General features: G+C 54.1%; 2 protein-coding genes across 9 annotated transcripts in view; one reads left to right on the forward strand and one right to left on the reverse strand.

The window, feature by feature from the left end:
* The window catches only part of IGDCC4 (immunoglobulin superfamily DCC subclass member 4), a 39242-nt gene that overhangs the window by 3239 nt on the left and 20756 nt on the right, over positions 1 to 15247 (reverse strand). For 3 of the 8 annotated variants that reach the window (XM_081048461.1, XM_081048457.1, XM_081048459.1), the window contains 14 exons: positions 14257 to 14412; positions 13033 to 13446; positions 11802 to 11966; positions 11130 to 11267; positions 10041 to 10214; positions 8787 to 9023; positions 8528 to 8629; positions 6444 to 6627; positions 5651 to 5778; positions 3204 to 3374; positions 2822 to 2959; positions 1835 to 1940; positions 1147 to 1375; positions 231 to 392 (listed from right to left, as the gene is read on the reverse strand). In XM_081048461.1, coding sequence (XP_080904587.1) covers positions 231 to 392; positions 1147 to 1375; positions 1835 to 1940; positions 2822 to 2959; positions 3204 to 3374; positions 5651 to 5778; positions 6444 to 6627; positions 8528 to 8629; positions 8787 to 9023; positions 10041 to 10214; positions 11130 to 11267; positions 11802 to 11966; positions 13033 to 13446; positions 14257 to 14412 — 2504 coding nt within the window. Of the gene's footprint in view, positions 1 to 230; positions 1019 to 1146; positions 1376 to 1834; positions 1941 to 2821; positions 2960 to 3203; positions 3375 to 5650; positions 5779 to 6443; positions 6628 to 8527; positions 8630 to 8786; positions 9024 to 10040; positions 10215 to 11129; positions 11268 to 11801; positions 11967 to 13032; positions 13447 to 14256; positions 14413 to 15247 lie in introns of those variants that run through there. The other 5 variants (XM_081048458.1, XM_081048460.1, XM_081048462.1 and 2 more) reach the window with 4 other exon arrangements.
* Positions 4774 to 5635, forward strand: LOC308497600 (ubiquitin-conjugating enzyme E2 L3-like; the record flags this gene model as incomplete). The annotated part of the gene is made up of 1 exon (XM_081048465.1): positions 4774 to 5635. The coding sequence occupies one exon, from the start codon at positions 4774 to 4776 to the stop codon at positions 5236 to 5238; it is 465 nt and encodes a 154-aa protein (XP_080904591.1). The 3' UTR covers positions 5239 to 5635.

Below are 15247 nucleotides of genomic sequence, written 5' to 3' on the forward strand. Positions count from 1 at the left end.
AGTAGCCAGCCCTCTACCCACTCCCCTTTGGAGGCTCCAGGGGGTCTCCTGGCTAGACCTCTATCCCCAGGAAAGCTACCACCAGGGGTCTGCAGAGAACTAGTGAGTTCTTGCACTCCAGTGCCCTGTCTGACAGAGACAGTCCCAGCCAATTTTCCTGTCTGGCTGGGCTGAGTGCGAGCGTGGGGACCCTTCTGTCCTTCCTTCCCCTTTCCTCCCAGGACACTGACCTTTATGGCGTCATACACCAGAGCCTGCAGCAACAGCGTCTGCCCGGTTCCAGCAGGGGGCAGCAGGGCCCGGGTCAGAGCTGGCATGGGGCCCGCCTGGGGCAGCTCACAGCCCGCCCAGGAACCTGCCCAGCTTGGTCCACCTGGCTGAGCCCAGGAGATCTGCCCGGGAAAGAGAAGCAGGAGTATTGAGGCACTGGCTGGGTGAGGGAAGTAGATGGAGGCCCCTCCACAGACTGGGGCCTCCTTAGGGCCTCCTTCCTCGCAGTGCTGTGGGGAGGAGTGCAGAATGGGCTATGAGTCTGGGAGTGAAGTGAGGATGGAGAAGTCCTCCTGTAGGAAAGCCTAATACCAGTGTTTTGGCAAAGCCCAGAGATTTCCAAGCCACACAAGGTCTCCTTCAGAGAGGCAGGGAAAGGGTGAGGAAGGACTCCAGTTGAGCATGTTGGTCAGAGAAGGGTGCAATGGGCCACTACTGCCAGCACAGAGCGGACCTGCCCTGCGTGGCCCACCGATCTGGGTCCCAGTCTCACTTGGCTACAGCGCAGCTGACCAGCCTCTTTTCCCCACAGCTGGGCCTTACGTGTCTCCCCAGCTCCCAGGATGAGGAGGGATCTGGTGTTCTGGCCACCATGAGTCACTTGCACAAGCCCAACAGGAGCTCTCCTCTCCTTCCATGAGAACCAGGCTAACCTATTCTGCCAGGGATGGAGGCCCATCTGCTTCCCAGGCCTGCCAACCCTTTCATGGAGGAGGGAGAGACAGTGCCTTTTCTTCTGCAGCTGGTCCTGTGAAAGGGAGGTTGGGGTGGGTGGGGGGGTGTTCTCTTACAGGGTCGCCTGTTGTGCTCTCGCGCCCCCTGGTGTCCTCTTCAGGAGTGGGCCACAATGTGGGGCTCTAACCTACCAAGGCTCACCTTTCTCTTGGAATGACTCCGGCAGTCTGAAACGCCACCACCCATAAGGCTGTGTACTTCAGCCCTGTCCTCGATGTCTGAGGGTGGTGAGGACCAGTCCTGGGGGTGGGGGTGCACAAGGGACTCCAGTTCATGGGTAGCTGGAGGGCTGGGGGGTCCAAGGTGGGCTCGGGAGTACAGTGCAGGGTTCCCAGTGGTGGCAGTGGAGGTCAGACCTGGGAGTGCTTCCCTGGAAGAGAAGATGGGCACGGTGGTCAGAGAGTGAGGGGTGGGGATGGGGCTGGGACTTAGTCCAGCCTATGTCTTTGCCTATCTCTGGGACTTGTTTTCCAGTCTGTGTAATGAGCAAGGAACTCTGTTGAAGACAGTGAATGGGACTCTTCCTCCACTGGCTCCAGGCATCTGGAGATTTGGGGTCCCTCTTTCCAAGATCCTGGCAGCTACGGAGGAAGTGGGAGACAGGCAGCTCTGCCTATGCATGCCCTTGCTGAAGGGGTAGGCTAGGGACTCCCCTAAATCCACTCCCCACTCTCATGAGGACATCGCCCCCAATCCTTTCATCCCAGAGTCCTAACTTTAATGGGGCTTCTGGGGGTGCCAAGGACAAGTCACAGCCACCTTCCCAGCTCTCTCCTCCCTGTGGGCCTTCTGGAAATCTCCCTGCAGTTAGACTGGCTCCTTCGCCCACCTGTGGGGGCCGCGGCGCAGGCCAGCACACATGCAGGCCAGGAGGCAGAGGAGGCCCAGGCAGACACCCACGACGATGCCTGTGACTGAGTGCACGTCCAAGGAGTCTGGTGGGGGAGAGAGAAGAGGTCAAGGACAGGAGAAGGCCCAGGGTTCACACATCAGGACTTCTTGTGGTTTCCTCGGGTGACCACTGGCTGGCATCTCATTCTGTGGACACTCAAAATCTTCTGATGCAAGGCCAGGAGGGCCCCGAGTCTCACAGAGACCACAGCTCCCCCTCTCCAGCTGTCCTCCCCACTTGACATCCAGAAGTTGTGGTCTCTCCCCATCAGCTTGCCTGCTGACCAGGGATGGTTTCAGGGCCGTGCAAGTATCGTCATGCGGGACCCACGCTTACAAGGGCCCTGTGCTTGATATAATGCTCTGCTGTCACCATCTTGAAACTCTTCCTAATTTTTTAATAAGGAGCCCCTCAGTTTCATTTCACACTGGGCCCTGCAAATTACATAGCCAGTCCTGCTGTCCACCTCTACCCCATAAAGCTCATCACCTCTCCAACCCAATCCTCCAGTCAAAGCAATCTTCCAAAGAAACCAAGCCACTCTCCCAAAAATCTGACCTCTCAACTGAATCACCACTCGATTACTTCCAATTTGTCCTCTCTGCACCAAACTACCGTGTTTCCCCCAAAATAAGACCGGGTCTTATATTAACTTTTGCTCCAAAAGACGCATTAGAGCTTATGTTCAGGGGATGTCATCCTGAAAAATCATGCTAGGGCTTATTTTCCAGTTAGGTCTTATTTTCGGGGAAACATGGTAGAAGGGCAGTTGTCCAAAACAATGAAAGTATAATCATGTCCTGCAGCAGGGCCTTGGAAGAAATGACTTCAGGGTTAGAAGTAAACTCCAGGGGCCTCTGGGGGCTTCTGGGGACCTCGGGCTTCCCCCTGATAGACCTCACTCCTCCCTTCCTGCCCTCTTACCTGAGAGCTTCTCCTGGAGAGTGATCACATCCTGCAGGCCAGAGAAGGGCCCAGGCCCCACCTCTGTGCGCGCCCCCATCTTGAAGAAGTACCTAGTATCACTCTCGAGGCCACGTACCTCTGCACTGAAGATGTTTCCTAGGGGGTAGGGAAAGCAGGGCTACTGGATTGAGTAGAGGTGGGATGCAGGGATGGGCAGGAAAGCAGGACTAAGGCAGTCTGCTCCTCCCACTCAGGCAGTAGCTTCTGCCTGTTGCTTCTGGAAACCCCTAGAACAAACCTCAAGCGCACTCTCCCTACTAACCCAGCTACTGGAGAGGCTGGCAATGGGGGAGAAGCTGGGGAACCCCTTGCTTCAATGCCCTGGGGCAGGGGCCCTCACCCTCCGTGGTGAGCAGGGTCCACTGCTGTTCAGGCTGGGTATGGTTGCTGCTGTACAGGATTAGATACTCCACAATCTCCCCATTGGGCTCCGTGGGGGGGCACCAGTGCAGCAGGACAGTGGATGGTGTCAGAGAACTTAGGCGCAGGTCAGATGGGGGTGTCGAAGGGCCTGTGTACAGGGGAGGAGATGGAGAGAGGCAGGGTCACTGAGAGCCCCAGCTCGGGGGGCAGCTGGAAGACAGGGCATGAGGCATGGCCTCTCTTCTTCCTCCTTAACTGCGACAAACCACAGAGCAAAATGAGGACTGGTCTCTAATTTGGGAATTTCTGGAAAACCGTTGGGGAGGGGGGCTTCACCACGGTGCTCTTCTCCCTGAAATTATTCTCCACTCCTTAGAGCAGAGATCCCTAAACTTCCACAACCAGATACTTCCAAGGGTGGAGGAGATTGTCTGGTATTCTAGTGACCTGGGGGCAGAGCTCACCATTTTTGGGAAGGCTTACATTTTATTTTAAACTCTCAAACTAAGTTTGCCATCTATTCCATGATCAAGTTTAATATAAACATAGTATTTAAATTATGTATCATTTAAAGGTCATAACTCCCCTTGCCACCCCAAATCTTTCAGTAAAATTGGTTGATGCCTTCTATAGCCTTTGTCTGTGCCCCTACAGGGTCATGGGCACGCCACTGGAGAAGTACTCCCTTGGTGGACTCCGTGTTTTGTTTTTAGAGAAGAAGCTGATCTTGGGAGGCAGGGGGTGAATGAGTAAGGGTGAGAAGAAGGAGCTCAAGGTGACTGGTGAGTTGAGAAGGGACAGATATTTGGGGGTTCAGGTTTTCAAAGCCTGACAGAGGGTGGAACAGGAATCCAGCGCTCTAAGGTATAACAAAGCCACAGCATCACAGGCTGCCAGAAGCAAGCCTCTTTGACCCTACCTGATTCTCTAGTTCTCAGGCTCCAGTTTCCCCATCTAAAGAAGAACCGTTCCCCTCTGTAGCATGGTCAATTGTGCCAGGGACCCAATAATATAAAGTCTCCTTTGGGAAAACATCAGGTCTCCCTAAACTCCAGACACAGTTTAAGACCATAACAACTGAGGTATAGGCAGGTGAGAAACGATTTGAAAGCAGTTTTTAAAAAAGCAAATTCATGAGAACAAAGTGCCTTCACACCCCACCCCACACACATTTTCCTATGTCAGGTCCTGGGACAAAGGTCTTCTGTCGATGGGAAGGTGAATAGTCTTAGGGCTGGCAGAACCAAAGAGCCTCTGCTGTGAGAATAAAAGTCCATTTGTTTTGAAATGCCATTTCCAGAGGGTTCCAGAGTCACAGACTTGCAGAGCAAATGGTCCCATCCTCTTTCTATAGATGAGGACAGAGGCCCCCGGTAAGGAAGGGACCTGCCCAAGTCTCCCTGTATGTCAGAGGCAGGATGGGGACCCGAATACAGAATACAGGTCACCAGCCTCGCCCACCTGGCCCCTCTTCACCAGCTCAGTGGGGTCTTGGCACAGCCTCTTAAAAGAAGCCGCTCGGGGAAAGCAGCAGCACCAGATCCAAGATGGCGGCCAGCAGGAGGCTGATGAAGGAGCTTGAAGAAATACGCAAATGTGGAATGAAAAACTTCCGTAACATCCAGGTTGATGAAGCTAATTTATTGACTTGGCAAGGGCTTATTGTTCCTGATAACCCTCCATATGATAAGGGGGCCTTCAGAATTGAAATCAACTTTCCAGCAGAGTACCCATTCAAACCACCGAAGATCACACTTAAAACAAAGATCTATCACCCCAACATTGATGAAAAGGGGCAGGTCTGTCTGCCAGTAATTAGTGCTGAAAACTGGAAGCCAGCAACCAAAACCAACCAAGTAATCCAGTCCCTCATAGCACTGGTGAATGACCCCCAGCCCGAGCACCTCCTTCGGGCTGACCTAGCTGAAGAATACTCTAAGGACCGTAAAAAATTCTGTAAGAATGCTGAAGAGTTTACAAAGAAATATGGGGAAAAGCGACCTGGGGACTAAAATCTGCCGCGATTGATTCCAGCAAGTGTGAGCAGAGACCCAGAGCAGTGCAGACACCCCGCAAAGCAGGACTCTGTGGAAAATTGACACGTGCCACCGCCTGGCGTTTGCTTGTGGCAGTTACTAACTTTCTAAAGTTGTCTTAATCAAAAGTGGTTTAGGTAACCTATAAAAGGATTAAAAACTAAAGAAGTTAAAAAAAAAAAAAGAAGCCGCTCCCCTAAATCCTATGTTATTATTTTTATGGGTAAATGGACAAGACCAGCACAGGACTGGCTACTTCAATGCAAAGCGAATGACAGACACTGATGAGCTTCTGAGTCCCCTTCAGAAAAGAGGGCATCTGAGGCCAGAAGGAGTTGGGGAAAAGATAGACTGGTGTCCAGAGGGTCGGGGGTCGGGGGCCACTCACGGTCAGGCAGGGTGGAGCGCTCCACTACGGAGCCGAAAGGCCCATCCATGTCCACACCGTGGGACTGGACTGCAAACTCATATTTGGTGAATGGCTTCAGCCCGCCAATGAGGATGTCTTCTCCTGAGCTGTCAAGGCAAGAAACATGACTAGTGCTCACGTTTGGAAGAAGCTCCGCCAAAGCTACTCCCATGGCCTTAGCCCCAGGCCCTGCCCAGAGGGGAATCTGCTCCCTGTATAGGGCCAGTAACCTCAGCCAGAGAACTCACAGAGAGGTCTAGATGTAGACTGCTCCCAGGGTATCATGCTCCATATCCAATGCCCAAGCCAGGCCCCCTCCTCCAGGAAACCTTTCTGGATTAATCCAAGTCATCCTTCACTCAAGGAAGCATCTCTGACACATATTTTTCTTGATTTAATTTTACTTTAGCTGCAATTATATATATCTATTGCTTTTTATGTGATGTTTCCTCTGCCAAACCAGCAGCTTCTGAGAACTGGGGGTCCTCTTAAGAGAGCAGCTGGGTGGTCTCTTCCCCATCATACTGGGAGCCAAGCCCTCTGAGGTTGAAGAAAGAGGTCTGTCTGCATCATACTCCCAAGGGTTCAGCTCAAGGCTCTGTTGTAAGGCGATGGAATAGGATAGACTCTCCTTTTCCACCATCAGACCCTCGGTGTACCTGCAGTATAACACGTGAGCCCTGAAAGGTTCCTGAATCCCCCCAGGGTCCCTTTCCTCATCACCACCTGCTGCCTTCCTCCTCTCTCCACAGGATTAGCCCCTCTTCCTCACCTGGTGTAATAGGTGACCAGGGAGGCATTCCTGAGCCCCCAGGGGCTGAAGCGCACAGTGTAGTTGACAATCTTGACGGTGGTGAAGTCAGGTTTTTTCCACCGAAGCCAGATGGATGTGGAGCTGTTTGATTCCGCATGAACATGGGCAGGGGGCAAGGGTGGTCCCCTCTGAATGGGCAGGTCTGGAAGGTGAAAATTAGAGTGTGGGGAAGGGAGGAAGGACACTCATCCTAAAAACGTATGCTTTACAGTTCCCAGCTTACAGTTATTTTCTTCTACCCTCTCTTTTTCTTCTGTGAGTTGGGTAGCATCATTACCACTTCACAGATGAGGAAACTGAGGCTCCCAAAAATTTAAGTGATTTTTGCCAGGGCCATACATATAGCAGACAGTAATAGAGAGGCAGCAAATCCTGGCAATTAAGAGCACAGATTCTGGAGTCAGGCTGCCCTGGTTCAAATTCCAGCTCTGCCACTTACTAGCTGTATAACCTTGGAGAAGTTACTTAACTTCCCTATGCCTCCATTTCCTGCTCTATAAGTGGGGCTGATAATAGTATCTAATTCATAGTGTTGTTGTGAGGATTAAGTTAGTTCATATTGGTCAAGTATATAAAAATATCTGGCATATTGTTATGGACTGAATGTTCGTGTCCCCCCCCAAAAAAAAATTTTTTTATATTGTTGAAATTTGAATAGATGGTGAAATGCTCATGAATGGAATTAGTGCCTATCTTTGTCCATTCAGGCTGCTATAATGAAGTACCATTGACTGGGTGGCTTATAAATAACAGAAATGTACTCCTCACAGTTCTGGGGGCTGGAGTCCGAGATCAGAGCGCCAGCATGGTTGGGTTCTGGTGAGAGCCCTCTTCCAGGTTGCTGACTGCTGACTTCTCATTGTGTGGTCACATGGCAGAGAGCAGAGAAAGGAAGCAAGTTCTCTGGTGACTCTTAGAAGGGCACTAATCCCACTCATGAGGGCTCTACCCTCATGACCGCATCTAATCCTAATTACCTCCTAATACATCACAATGGAGGGTATGGTTTCAACATATAAATTTTGGGGGGGACACACACTTGCAGTCCCTAACAGTGCCCTTATTGAAGAGATCTCCAGAGAGCTCTCTATTTCTCTTTCTGCCACGTGAGGACATAAGAAGATGGCCTATGGTCTGTGCACCAGGAAGCGGGCTCTCACCACACATTGATTCTGCCAGTGCCTTAATCTTGGAGTTCCCAGCCTCCAGAGCCACCATATGAGAACCAAATGGTGCTTGTATAAGACTGTGGTATTTCTGTTACAGTATTAGAGGATGACGTGTTTGTTACATAAACGTAAAATAACATAAACTCCATGAGAGCAGGTACCTTCCTTGTGTTGTTCATAACTAAATCCCCAGCACAGAGCTGGCACGTAGTAGAAGCTCAGTAAAACACTTGCTGAATAAGCAAACTGGAATTAGAACCCAGGTTGCTTGACCCTGGTTAAGTTCTCCTTTCACTAAACCACACGATTGAAAATCAGCCTGGGAAGTTCAGGGTGAGGGAGTGTCATGATGGGCAACAGAGGTGTCCAGCACTGGGCCACGGTAGTCACTGCAGTGGAAAGACTTTTGCCTGAGAGCCAGGAGTCCCAGTTCCAGTCTAAGCTCGGTGACACCTTGAACAAGTCCCTTTACCTCTCTGAGGCTCAGTTTCCTGGTGGGCCACATAGAGATACTCTCCCTTCTTACAGTGGTGGGATCATCTGACAGACTGTAGGTAGACGTGTTTTAAAAATTGTCTTAAAGTCAAATTTGGGGTCAGGAGTCACTGATCAGCCACGGGATTTCTCTCTGTCCTACCTTCCAAATTGGCACTGCTCATGGGCAATGAAAACACTGTAGCAGACCTAGAAGAGAGTGCACAAACTGGAGCTTCTTTCTATGACAGAGGCTGTCTGGAACCAGAAGAGGATCTCTGAGTCTAGGAGAATGCATTTGGGGGTGGCTGAGGCTACCAGATGGCCTGACCACCAGGGCTGGCCCAGAGGAAAGCAAAAAGAAGCCGCACACAGATGCCTTGCCTGAGCCCCCCTCACCTGGCGTGGGAGCCTTCTCCGTCTTGCCCTTCCACACTGCTGCATAGCCGTCCTCATGTTTGTTGAATGCTACAAGCTTCACTTCGTACAGCCGGCCAGGGACTGGGGAAGATCACAGGGATCACTGACTAGCTAGATGAACCCGCGGGGTCACTCTCTTGTCCCCAGAGAGAATTCCATCTCCAACTCCTGCACCCAGCTGTCCAGTCTCCCGCTGAAGCTACAATCCATCTCGTTCCCTCCCCCCAGCCCTCCTCACCTAACTGAGTCAGCTCATACTGCTTCACTTTCTTCTTGAGGCGGACAGGCCCCACATCCCAAGCCTGGTCTCCACGGCCCCCGGGGGGGCTGTCACCATTGGCCTCCTCCTCGGCCCCCACCTCCCGCCAGTACAGTTTGTAGCCAGAGATCTGGGCAGGGTGAGGGGGAGGCTGCCACGACAGGACCAGGGACTCCATCCTTGCCCGTACCTTCAACTCTGCAGGGGCAAAAGGGACTGGGGGCAGGGGTGAGCCGGAGGGGAGAAGTGGAAAGAGAATGGGGAATGCGGAGAAAGAGGCCAGGGGTGGGAGAGGGGGAAGAGGCAAGAGGAGGAAGAAGCAGAAAGACTGGCATTGAGTGAGAGCCTTGCCAGCTTTCTCCCAGCGCATCACCACTCAGCCACCACCCGAAGTGCCAGGCCAGGGCTGGTCTAGAGGTGAACTTACTATTTCACAAACCCAGAGTGCTGAAAATGGAGGGATGTCTTCCTGAGCGTTTGCACAGAGGTTAGCAAGGAGTACCTCTGGGGCAGGGCTGACAGTACCTAGCACAGAGTAGGCTCTATAATTCTTCTAAAGGAATGAATGCATGGATACTGGCAGATAAAGGGGTCACAAGGGTTGCTAAGGCCAGGAAGGAGGGAAGGAGCGACTAGAGTGGGGACTCGGAGCCTAAAAGTTGGGAGCTTATTATGTATTAGACACTGTTCTAAGCACTCTGTACATATATTTTAACTTCATTCTCACAACCCTAAAAAATAAATGAAAATATCATTATCCCCATTTTACAGGTAAGAAAACCGAGGCTCAGAGCAGTTAAGTAACTTGCCCAAGGTCACACAGATAGTATGCACACAGGTTTTGTCTGCATTTAACCACTCGACCATTGGGCCTCTCAACAAAACCAATAACCATAATCATGGAAGCAGCTGCTATTTAACAAGTTCTTATTGTGTACTAAACACTTTGTTTACAATACATTATCAATCCTCACACCTCGATTGGCAGCAAATGAAGCCTTGGAGTAGTTGTGAACGGTTTGTTGGAGGTCACATAACAGAAGGGACACTTGAATACAGATATGTCTGCGATGGCCAGCCCTTTGCCTCTACACCCATCCTCCCTGACTCATCAAGCAAGGGGAGCCATGGAAGGTCTCTGATGGAGGGGGGGGTTGGGTCTGGGTTCCAAGGGCACACATACCCCCACACAATCATGCATGCCACCTGGTCCCGTCCCCTCCGAGCCCGTACCATGGCTCTGGTTGTGCATACTGGGTGTCCTGTGCTGCATCCACTGCGAAGGTGCCCCGTAGCCAGCCCCCGTGCCGGCCGAAATCCGTACTCGATACACCTTGTTGGGCAGAAGTGAGGTCAGCGTAAGCTGTGTCTCATTCCCTGGCACCTCGGTGGAGAAAATCTGATCTGCTGGGACAGAAAAGACTGGCTGCTGGGAGGCCACCTGGGGACCACAACCCCTAAATTCCCCTACACCGACTCTTCCACCTCAGATCCTCGTTCCTCAGTGCCCACTGGAGCCTGAGACTCTCTCACCTGTGCGGACTCCATGGCTCCAGGACTGACTCCTGGGCTTCCCACTCTAGCTGATGTAGCCATCAGCCTTGGTTCAGCGTGGGGAGAATCATGGCATGCTGCCCCCACTTCCCCATAAGCTGGCAATGAGCCTCCCCCAACCCCCCCACACCCACACACACTAGGGCACAGGCACAGGGGTTGCCTGTGAGGGCTTTCGGGCACCACCTGCCTTCCAAAGCCCTGACAACCACCTCAAACCCGCTCCCGCACCCTTCCCTCCCTCTTCACCCTCACCTTGGCCCCCCAGCCACTTGCCTTCCCCTAACTCTTAATCCCTTTCATACTCCTCCTCCAGATTACCAACATCTGCCCTAACACCCCCAATGCTCCATTCCCCCTTCCCACAAACACCCCCACCACCTCCCTATCCCTCATCTGCTCTTTGAGCTGGCAGGGACCCTAGGGGTCACCTAGGTCGCTTCTCTCATTTCTCAGAGAAAGAAGTTGAGGCAGGGACTCAGTAGGACGGCACCCTGCAGCTGTAGAGGAGGTGGGGCCAGAGCCCAGGCCGCCCTCTGCCTTGAGCTAGTTAGCCCTCTTTTCACTTCAGCCGCCCCTACCCCTAGCCCACACTCCTTCTTTCCAGGTTCTCTCCTTACCCCCACCCCCACCCCCACTCCACCTCCCTGTACTGTCTAATTTCCTCGGACTCCTTCCCACACACGGCTCAGGTTCTCATTGGCTCTGACCAACGCTTCACATCCACAATTCCCAGCCAGGTGGAGCCCACATCCGGCCCCCACTCACCTTCCTTTCCCAAACCGTACTCTATCTTGTACTTCACCACCTGCCCATTGCTCAGGCTGGGAGGCAGGGGCAGCCACGCCACCCTGATGTCCGAGGGGTTGGGGCTGGACAGGGAGAGCTGGGGTGCTGCACTGGGGACTGAGACAGAAGAACATCAGCGTGAGCTCTGCTCCACCGACGTGGAAGGTGAGGCCCAGGAGTGGTCAGAGACTTGCCCAGGTCACACAGCAAGTCAGAAGGAGGCCCAGGACCAGGATCTGAGGGAGCAAAGGGAGCCTCTCAGGGGAGCCCCAAGCTGGAGAGGAGCGGACATCCTTCCCACCCTGAGAAAGGTTTGGGGCACAATCTTCCACTGCCAGTGGGCTGTCACAGGCCCATACCTGACTGAATGGTATGTGGGGATCAGGGAGAGGGGCCACATGATATAGGGAATCGCGAACTGAGACCTCAAGCCCCAGCTGTCCTACTGACACTGGGCAAGTCACTCTCATTTTCTGGGCCTCAGTTTCCCCAACTGTAAATTGGGGAGAAGAACCCTTGCCTAGCCCCTTTTGGGGCACACACTAGGCAGGTAAAAGTGCCTTGGCGTACACTAGTAAAGAGAAGCCAAGCTAGCATCCCCAGGGAATTGTCTGGGCCCCAAGGTGCCCATGGCAGGTTCAGAGGCCCTACCATCATCCAGAGTGTGGACCAGCGCTGGGGTGGAGGTACGACTGGCCCCCAGCTGGGAATAGGCCACTACGTAGAACTCATAATCGGTGTTAGGTTCCAGGTCCCGAACCTGTAGTTCTGTGGTGTCATTGTTCACTGCAAACTGGTATTCCACATTGTCCATGCCTGCAGTGGTGGCACAGAGGACAATGGGACTGTCACAGGGCTACCTCCATAGGCCCAAGAGCTGGAAGCTGTCTAAGGGTCCTTCATTTTGTCCCAGGATCTGGAATAGTCAATTTATAGGTAAATCATCCCAGATAATCTGAGTAGATTATCTGGGGAGGGGAGACTATAAACTCCACGGGCTTCTAGTCCCACTGTATGAATTCCTCCACTGGTTAGAAAGTTCCTTCCGGCATCTCACTGAGCTGACCCCTGCTGCTGTCAGTAAGCTGGCCCCAGGAAGGCCGAGGCACTGTGCCTGGCCGAAGCCTCCTCCCTCCTCTTTCACTCACTGACTGAGGGGGATAATGTGCGCACCGTTAACCCTTCTAGTACCAGACCTAACCCATAGCTTTGCGAGTCTCTCCAGTGGGCTCCCACCCTAACCCTCCCTACCCCCAAAGGTACCAGACAAGCAACCCTTCAGTCATCCAACGGGTTCCGGTCCTCACGGCGCTCCCGCCTGCGCCACCCCACCCACCCCTGTCAGCCCCCACCCCACCCAACCCCACCCCACCCCTGTCAGCCCCCGCCCCACCCCACCCCTGTCAGCCCCGCCCCACCCCACCCCTGTCAGCCCCGCCCCACCCACCCCTGTCAGCCCCGCCCCACCCCACCCCTGTCAGCCCCGCCCCACCCCACCCGTCAGCCCCCACCCCACCCCACCCCTGTCAGCCCCCACCCCACCCCACGCCTGTCAGCCCCGCCCCACCCCACCCCTGTCAGCCCCGCCCCACCCCACCCCTGTCAGCCCCGCCCCACCCCACCCCTGTCAGCCCCGCCCCACCCCACCCCACCCCTGTCAGCCCCGCCTCACCCCACCCCTGTCAGCCCCCGCCCCACCCCATCCCTGTCAGCCCCCACCCCACCCCACCCCTGTCAGCCCCCACCCCACCCCTGTCAGCCCCCACCCCACCCCTGTCAGCCCCCGCCCCACCCCACCCCACCCCACCCCTGTCAGCCCCCGCCCCACCCCACCCCACCCCACCCCTGTCAGCCCCCACCCCGCCCCGCCCGGCAGACGTACCCTGAGCCTTCTGGTAGTGAAGGGAGAAGCCAATGATCTGCTCGCTGTGCAGCTCCGGCCGCTCCCAGGCCACTAGCACGGTGGAGCTGCTCAGTGGCGTGGCCGTGACCCGCGTGGGAGCGCTGGGCAGCCCCTCGCGCACCACTACTGCCAGCGGCGCGGCGGCGCACGCGGTGCCCGCGCCGTTCTCGGCCACGCACTGGTAGTAGCCGGCGTCCTGCAGGCCGATCTGCGTGATCACCAGGCTGCTGCCGCCGCCCTGCATCTTAACGCGCCCGTTGGGCCGCAGCGGCGCCCCGTCGTGCAGCCAGCGCAGCGTGGGCCGCGGCTCCCCGGACGCGCGGCACACGAAGCGAGCGGTGCTGGCCCGCGTCCGCGACAGCGCCTCGGGCGCCTGCGAGATGGCGGGGGCCGCTGGGGGCGGGGAGGGGTACACTGACCGCGCGCGTCGGCCCCTAGAGGCTCTGCCCCTTTCTCCAAATTTCCTAACGACGCCCACCTCCCCTCCAATCACCCTGATCTCTCCCTGACTCCCCCCTCCCCCCAAATACTCTAGTGCAGCGCAGCTCTACCTCGTCTTCTCCGCATTTACCCCAGCACCAGGCTGACCATTCTCTTCCTCTCCCGGAATCGTCCCAGGCCTCCTCAGCTTCCCCTAAGTACCCCAGCTCCTCCTGGTTCTAACCCCACTCCCTCATTTATCACCTCCTTCTCCCCTACCTCCCAGCGTCTTCCACACCTATCAGATTTACCCCCTCCACAGTTATCCTGTCCTGAGCGACACCGTCCTCCAGTTTTCTGAGTGTCAGTCCACTCCACTGTCTCCCTCAGGACTCAGTCCCGTCCCTCCCCCATTACCTGAGTCCCACCCAGACCACCTCTCCCCACCCTCCAATCTCCCTGATCACTCCATTTCTCTCCCCGACTCAGTTCTCCCCACTCCCTCCTCCAATCTCTTTCCACCACTACCCCTCCTCCAATGATCTGGTCTGTGCCCTCTAAGCCCTTTACAAAGCACTCCTCTCCCTGAACTCGAACCCCACTAAGCCCTACCCCTTTTTCATCCTCCGAGATCACCCGTCAGTTCCTTTAACATGCCCACTTGCCCACTTGCCCTCTCCCTATTCTTCCTTGGGCCGCCGCTAACCCGCTCCAATGCCGCTAACCCGCTCCAATGCCGTCTCCCACACAGCTCCTCCCCCAGCCTGCATTCACGCCGCTCACCCAACACGCGGAGCTCAGCGGCAGCAGTGGCGAAGTCGCGTGTCCGGGGCTTATTAGCACGGCAGACGTAGACACCAGAGTGGCGGGGCTGCGCACTGGTGATCAGTAGGTTGGTTCGGCCCAGGACGATGACATCGGTGGAGATGGGCTTCCCGTCTAGGGGATGAGAGGGAGAACACTGGAGGGGAAAGCTGAGGACTGTCCCTCCATCCACTCTCCAGACCTCGGGGCCCTTTACACCCAGATTAAGAGAACACAACAGTTCCCAGTTCGAATCTCAGTTCCTCCACTTGCCAGCCTGGTGATCCTCTCTGAATCTTAGTGGCTCAATCTGTAAAATGGGGAGATAGTCCCAAGCTGGAAGGAAGGCTGTGGGGTGGAATGAATAAGGTTTGTGAGAACCCCTGACACAATGCAGGCACATAAATAGGTGCTCAGTACACTGTCACCATTATCATTCAATTCATTTCTCTCAAGAAGAGCACATCCTTCTCTATGGTCTTAGCCCAGTACCTATGATGAAGATATGGCTGAAAAGGTCTGATGAAAACCAAAGATTTGAATATGTGCAGAGACTTTCATCTTGATATGAAATGAAAATCATTTGAAAAGCTCTTGCCTTATGGATAGGAACAGAAAATCCAGGGAAGAAACGGAAATGGCCAAGAAACACAAAAAAGTGTTTAACTTCACATAATCAAAGAAATGCACATCAAAACACAGATGTTAATTTTCACCTATCAGATTGGGAAAGTTTTTGAAAAGAGTAAATTGCAATGAGGGAGATAGGGATAGTCAGGGGCTCTACATTGACCTAGAAGCTGGGGATTCCACTTATAGGCGCCTGTCCTGGAAAGATGTGAACAGGGAGCATCATTGTAATGTTAATTGTGATAGTGGACGGCTGGAGAGGACTTAAAAATTTAACAGTAGGAACTGGCAAATTACATTACAGGGATATTCAAAGGATGGAACATTACATAGTCATTAT

The sequence above is a fragment of the Rhinolophus hipposideros genome, assembly GCF_964194185.1.
Source record: "Rhinolophus hipposideros genome assembly, chromosome: 5".
In the NCBI taxonomy this organism is placed as follows: Eukaryota; Metazoa; Chordata; class Mammalia; order Chiroptera; family Rhinolophidae; genus Rhinolophus; species Rhinolophus hipposideros.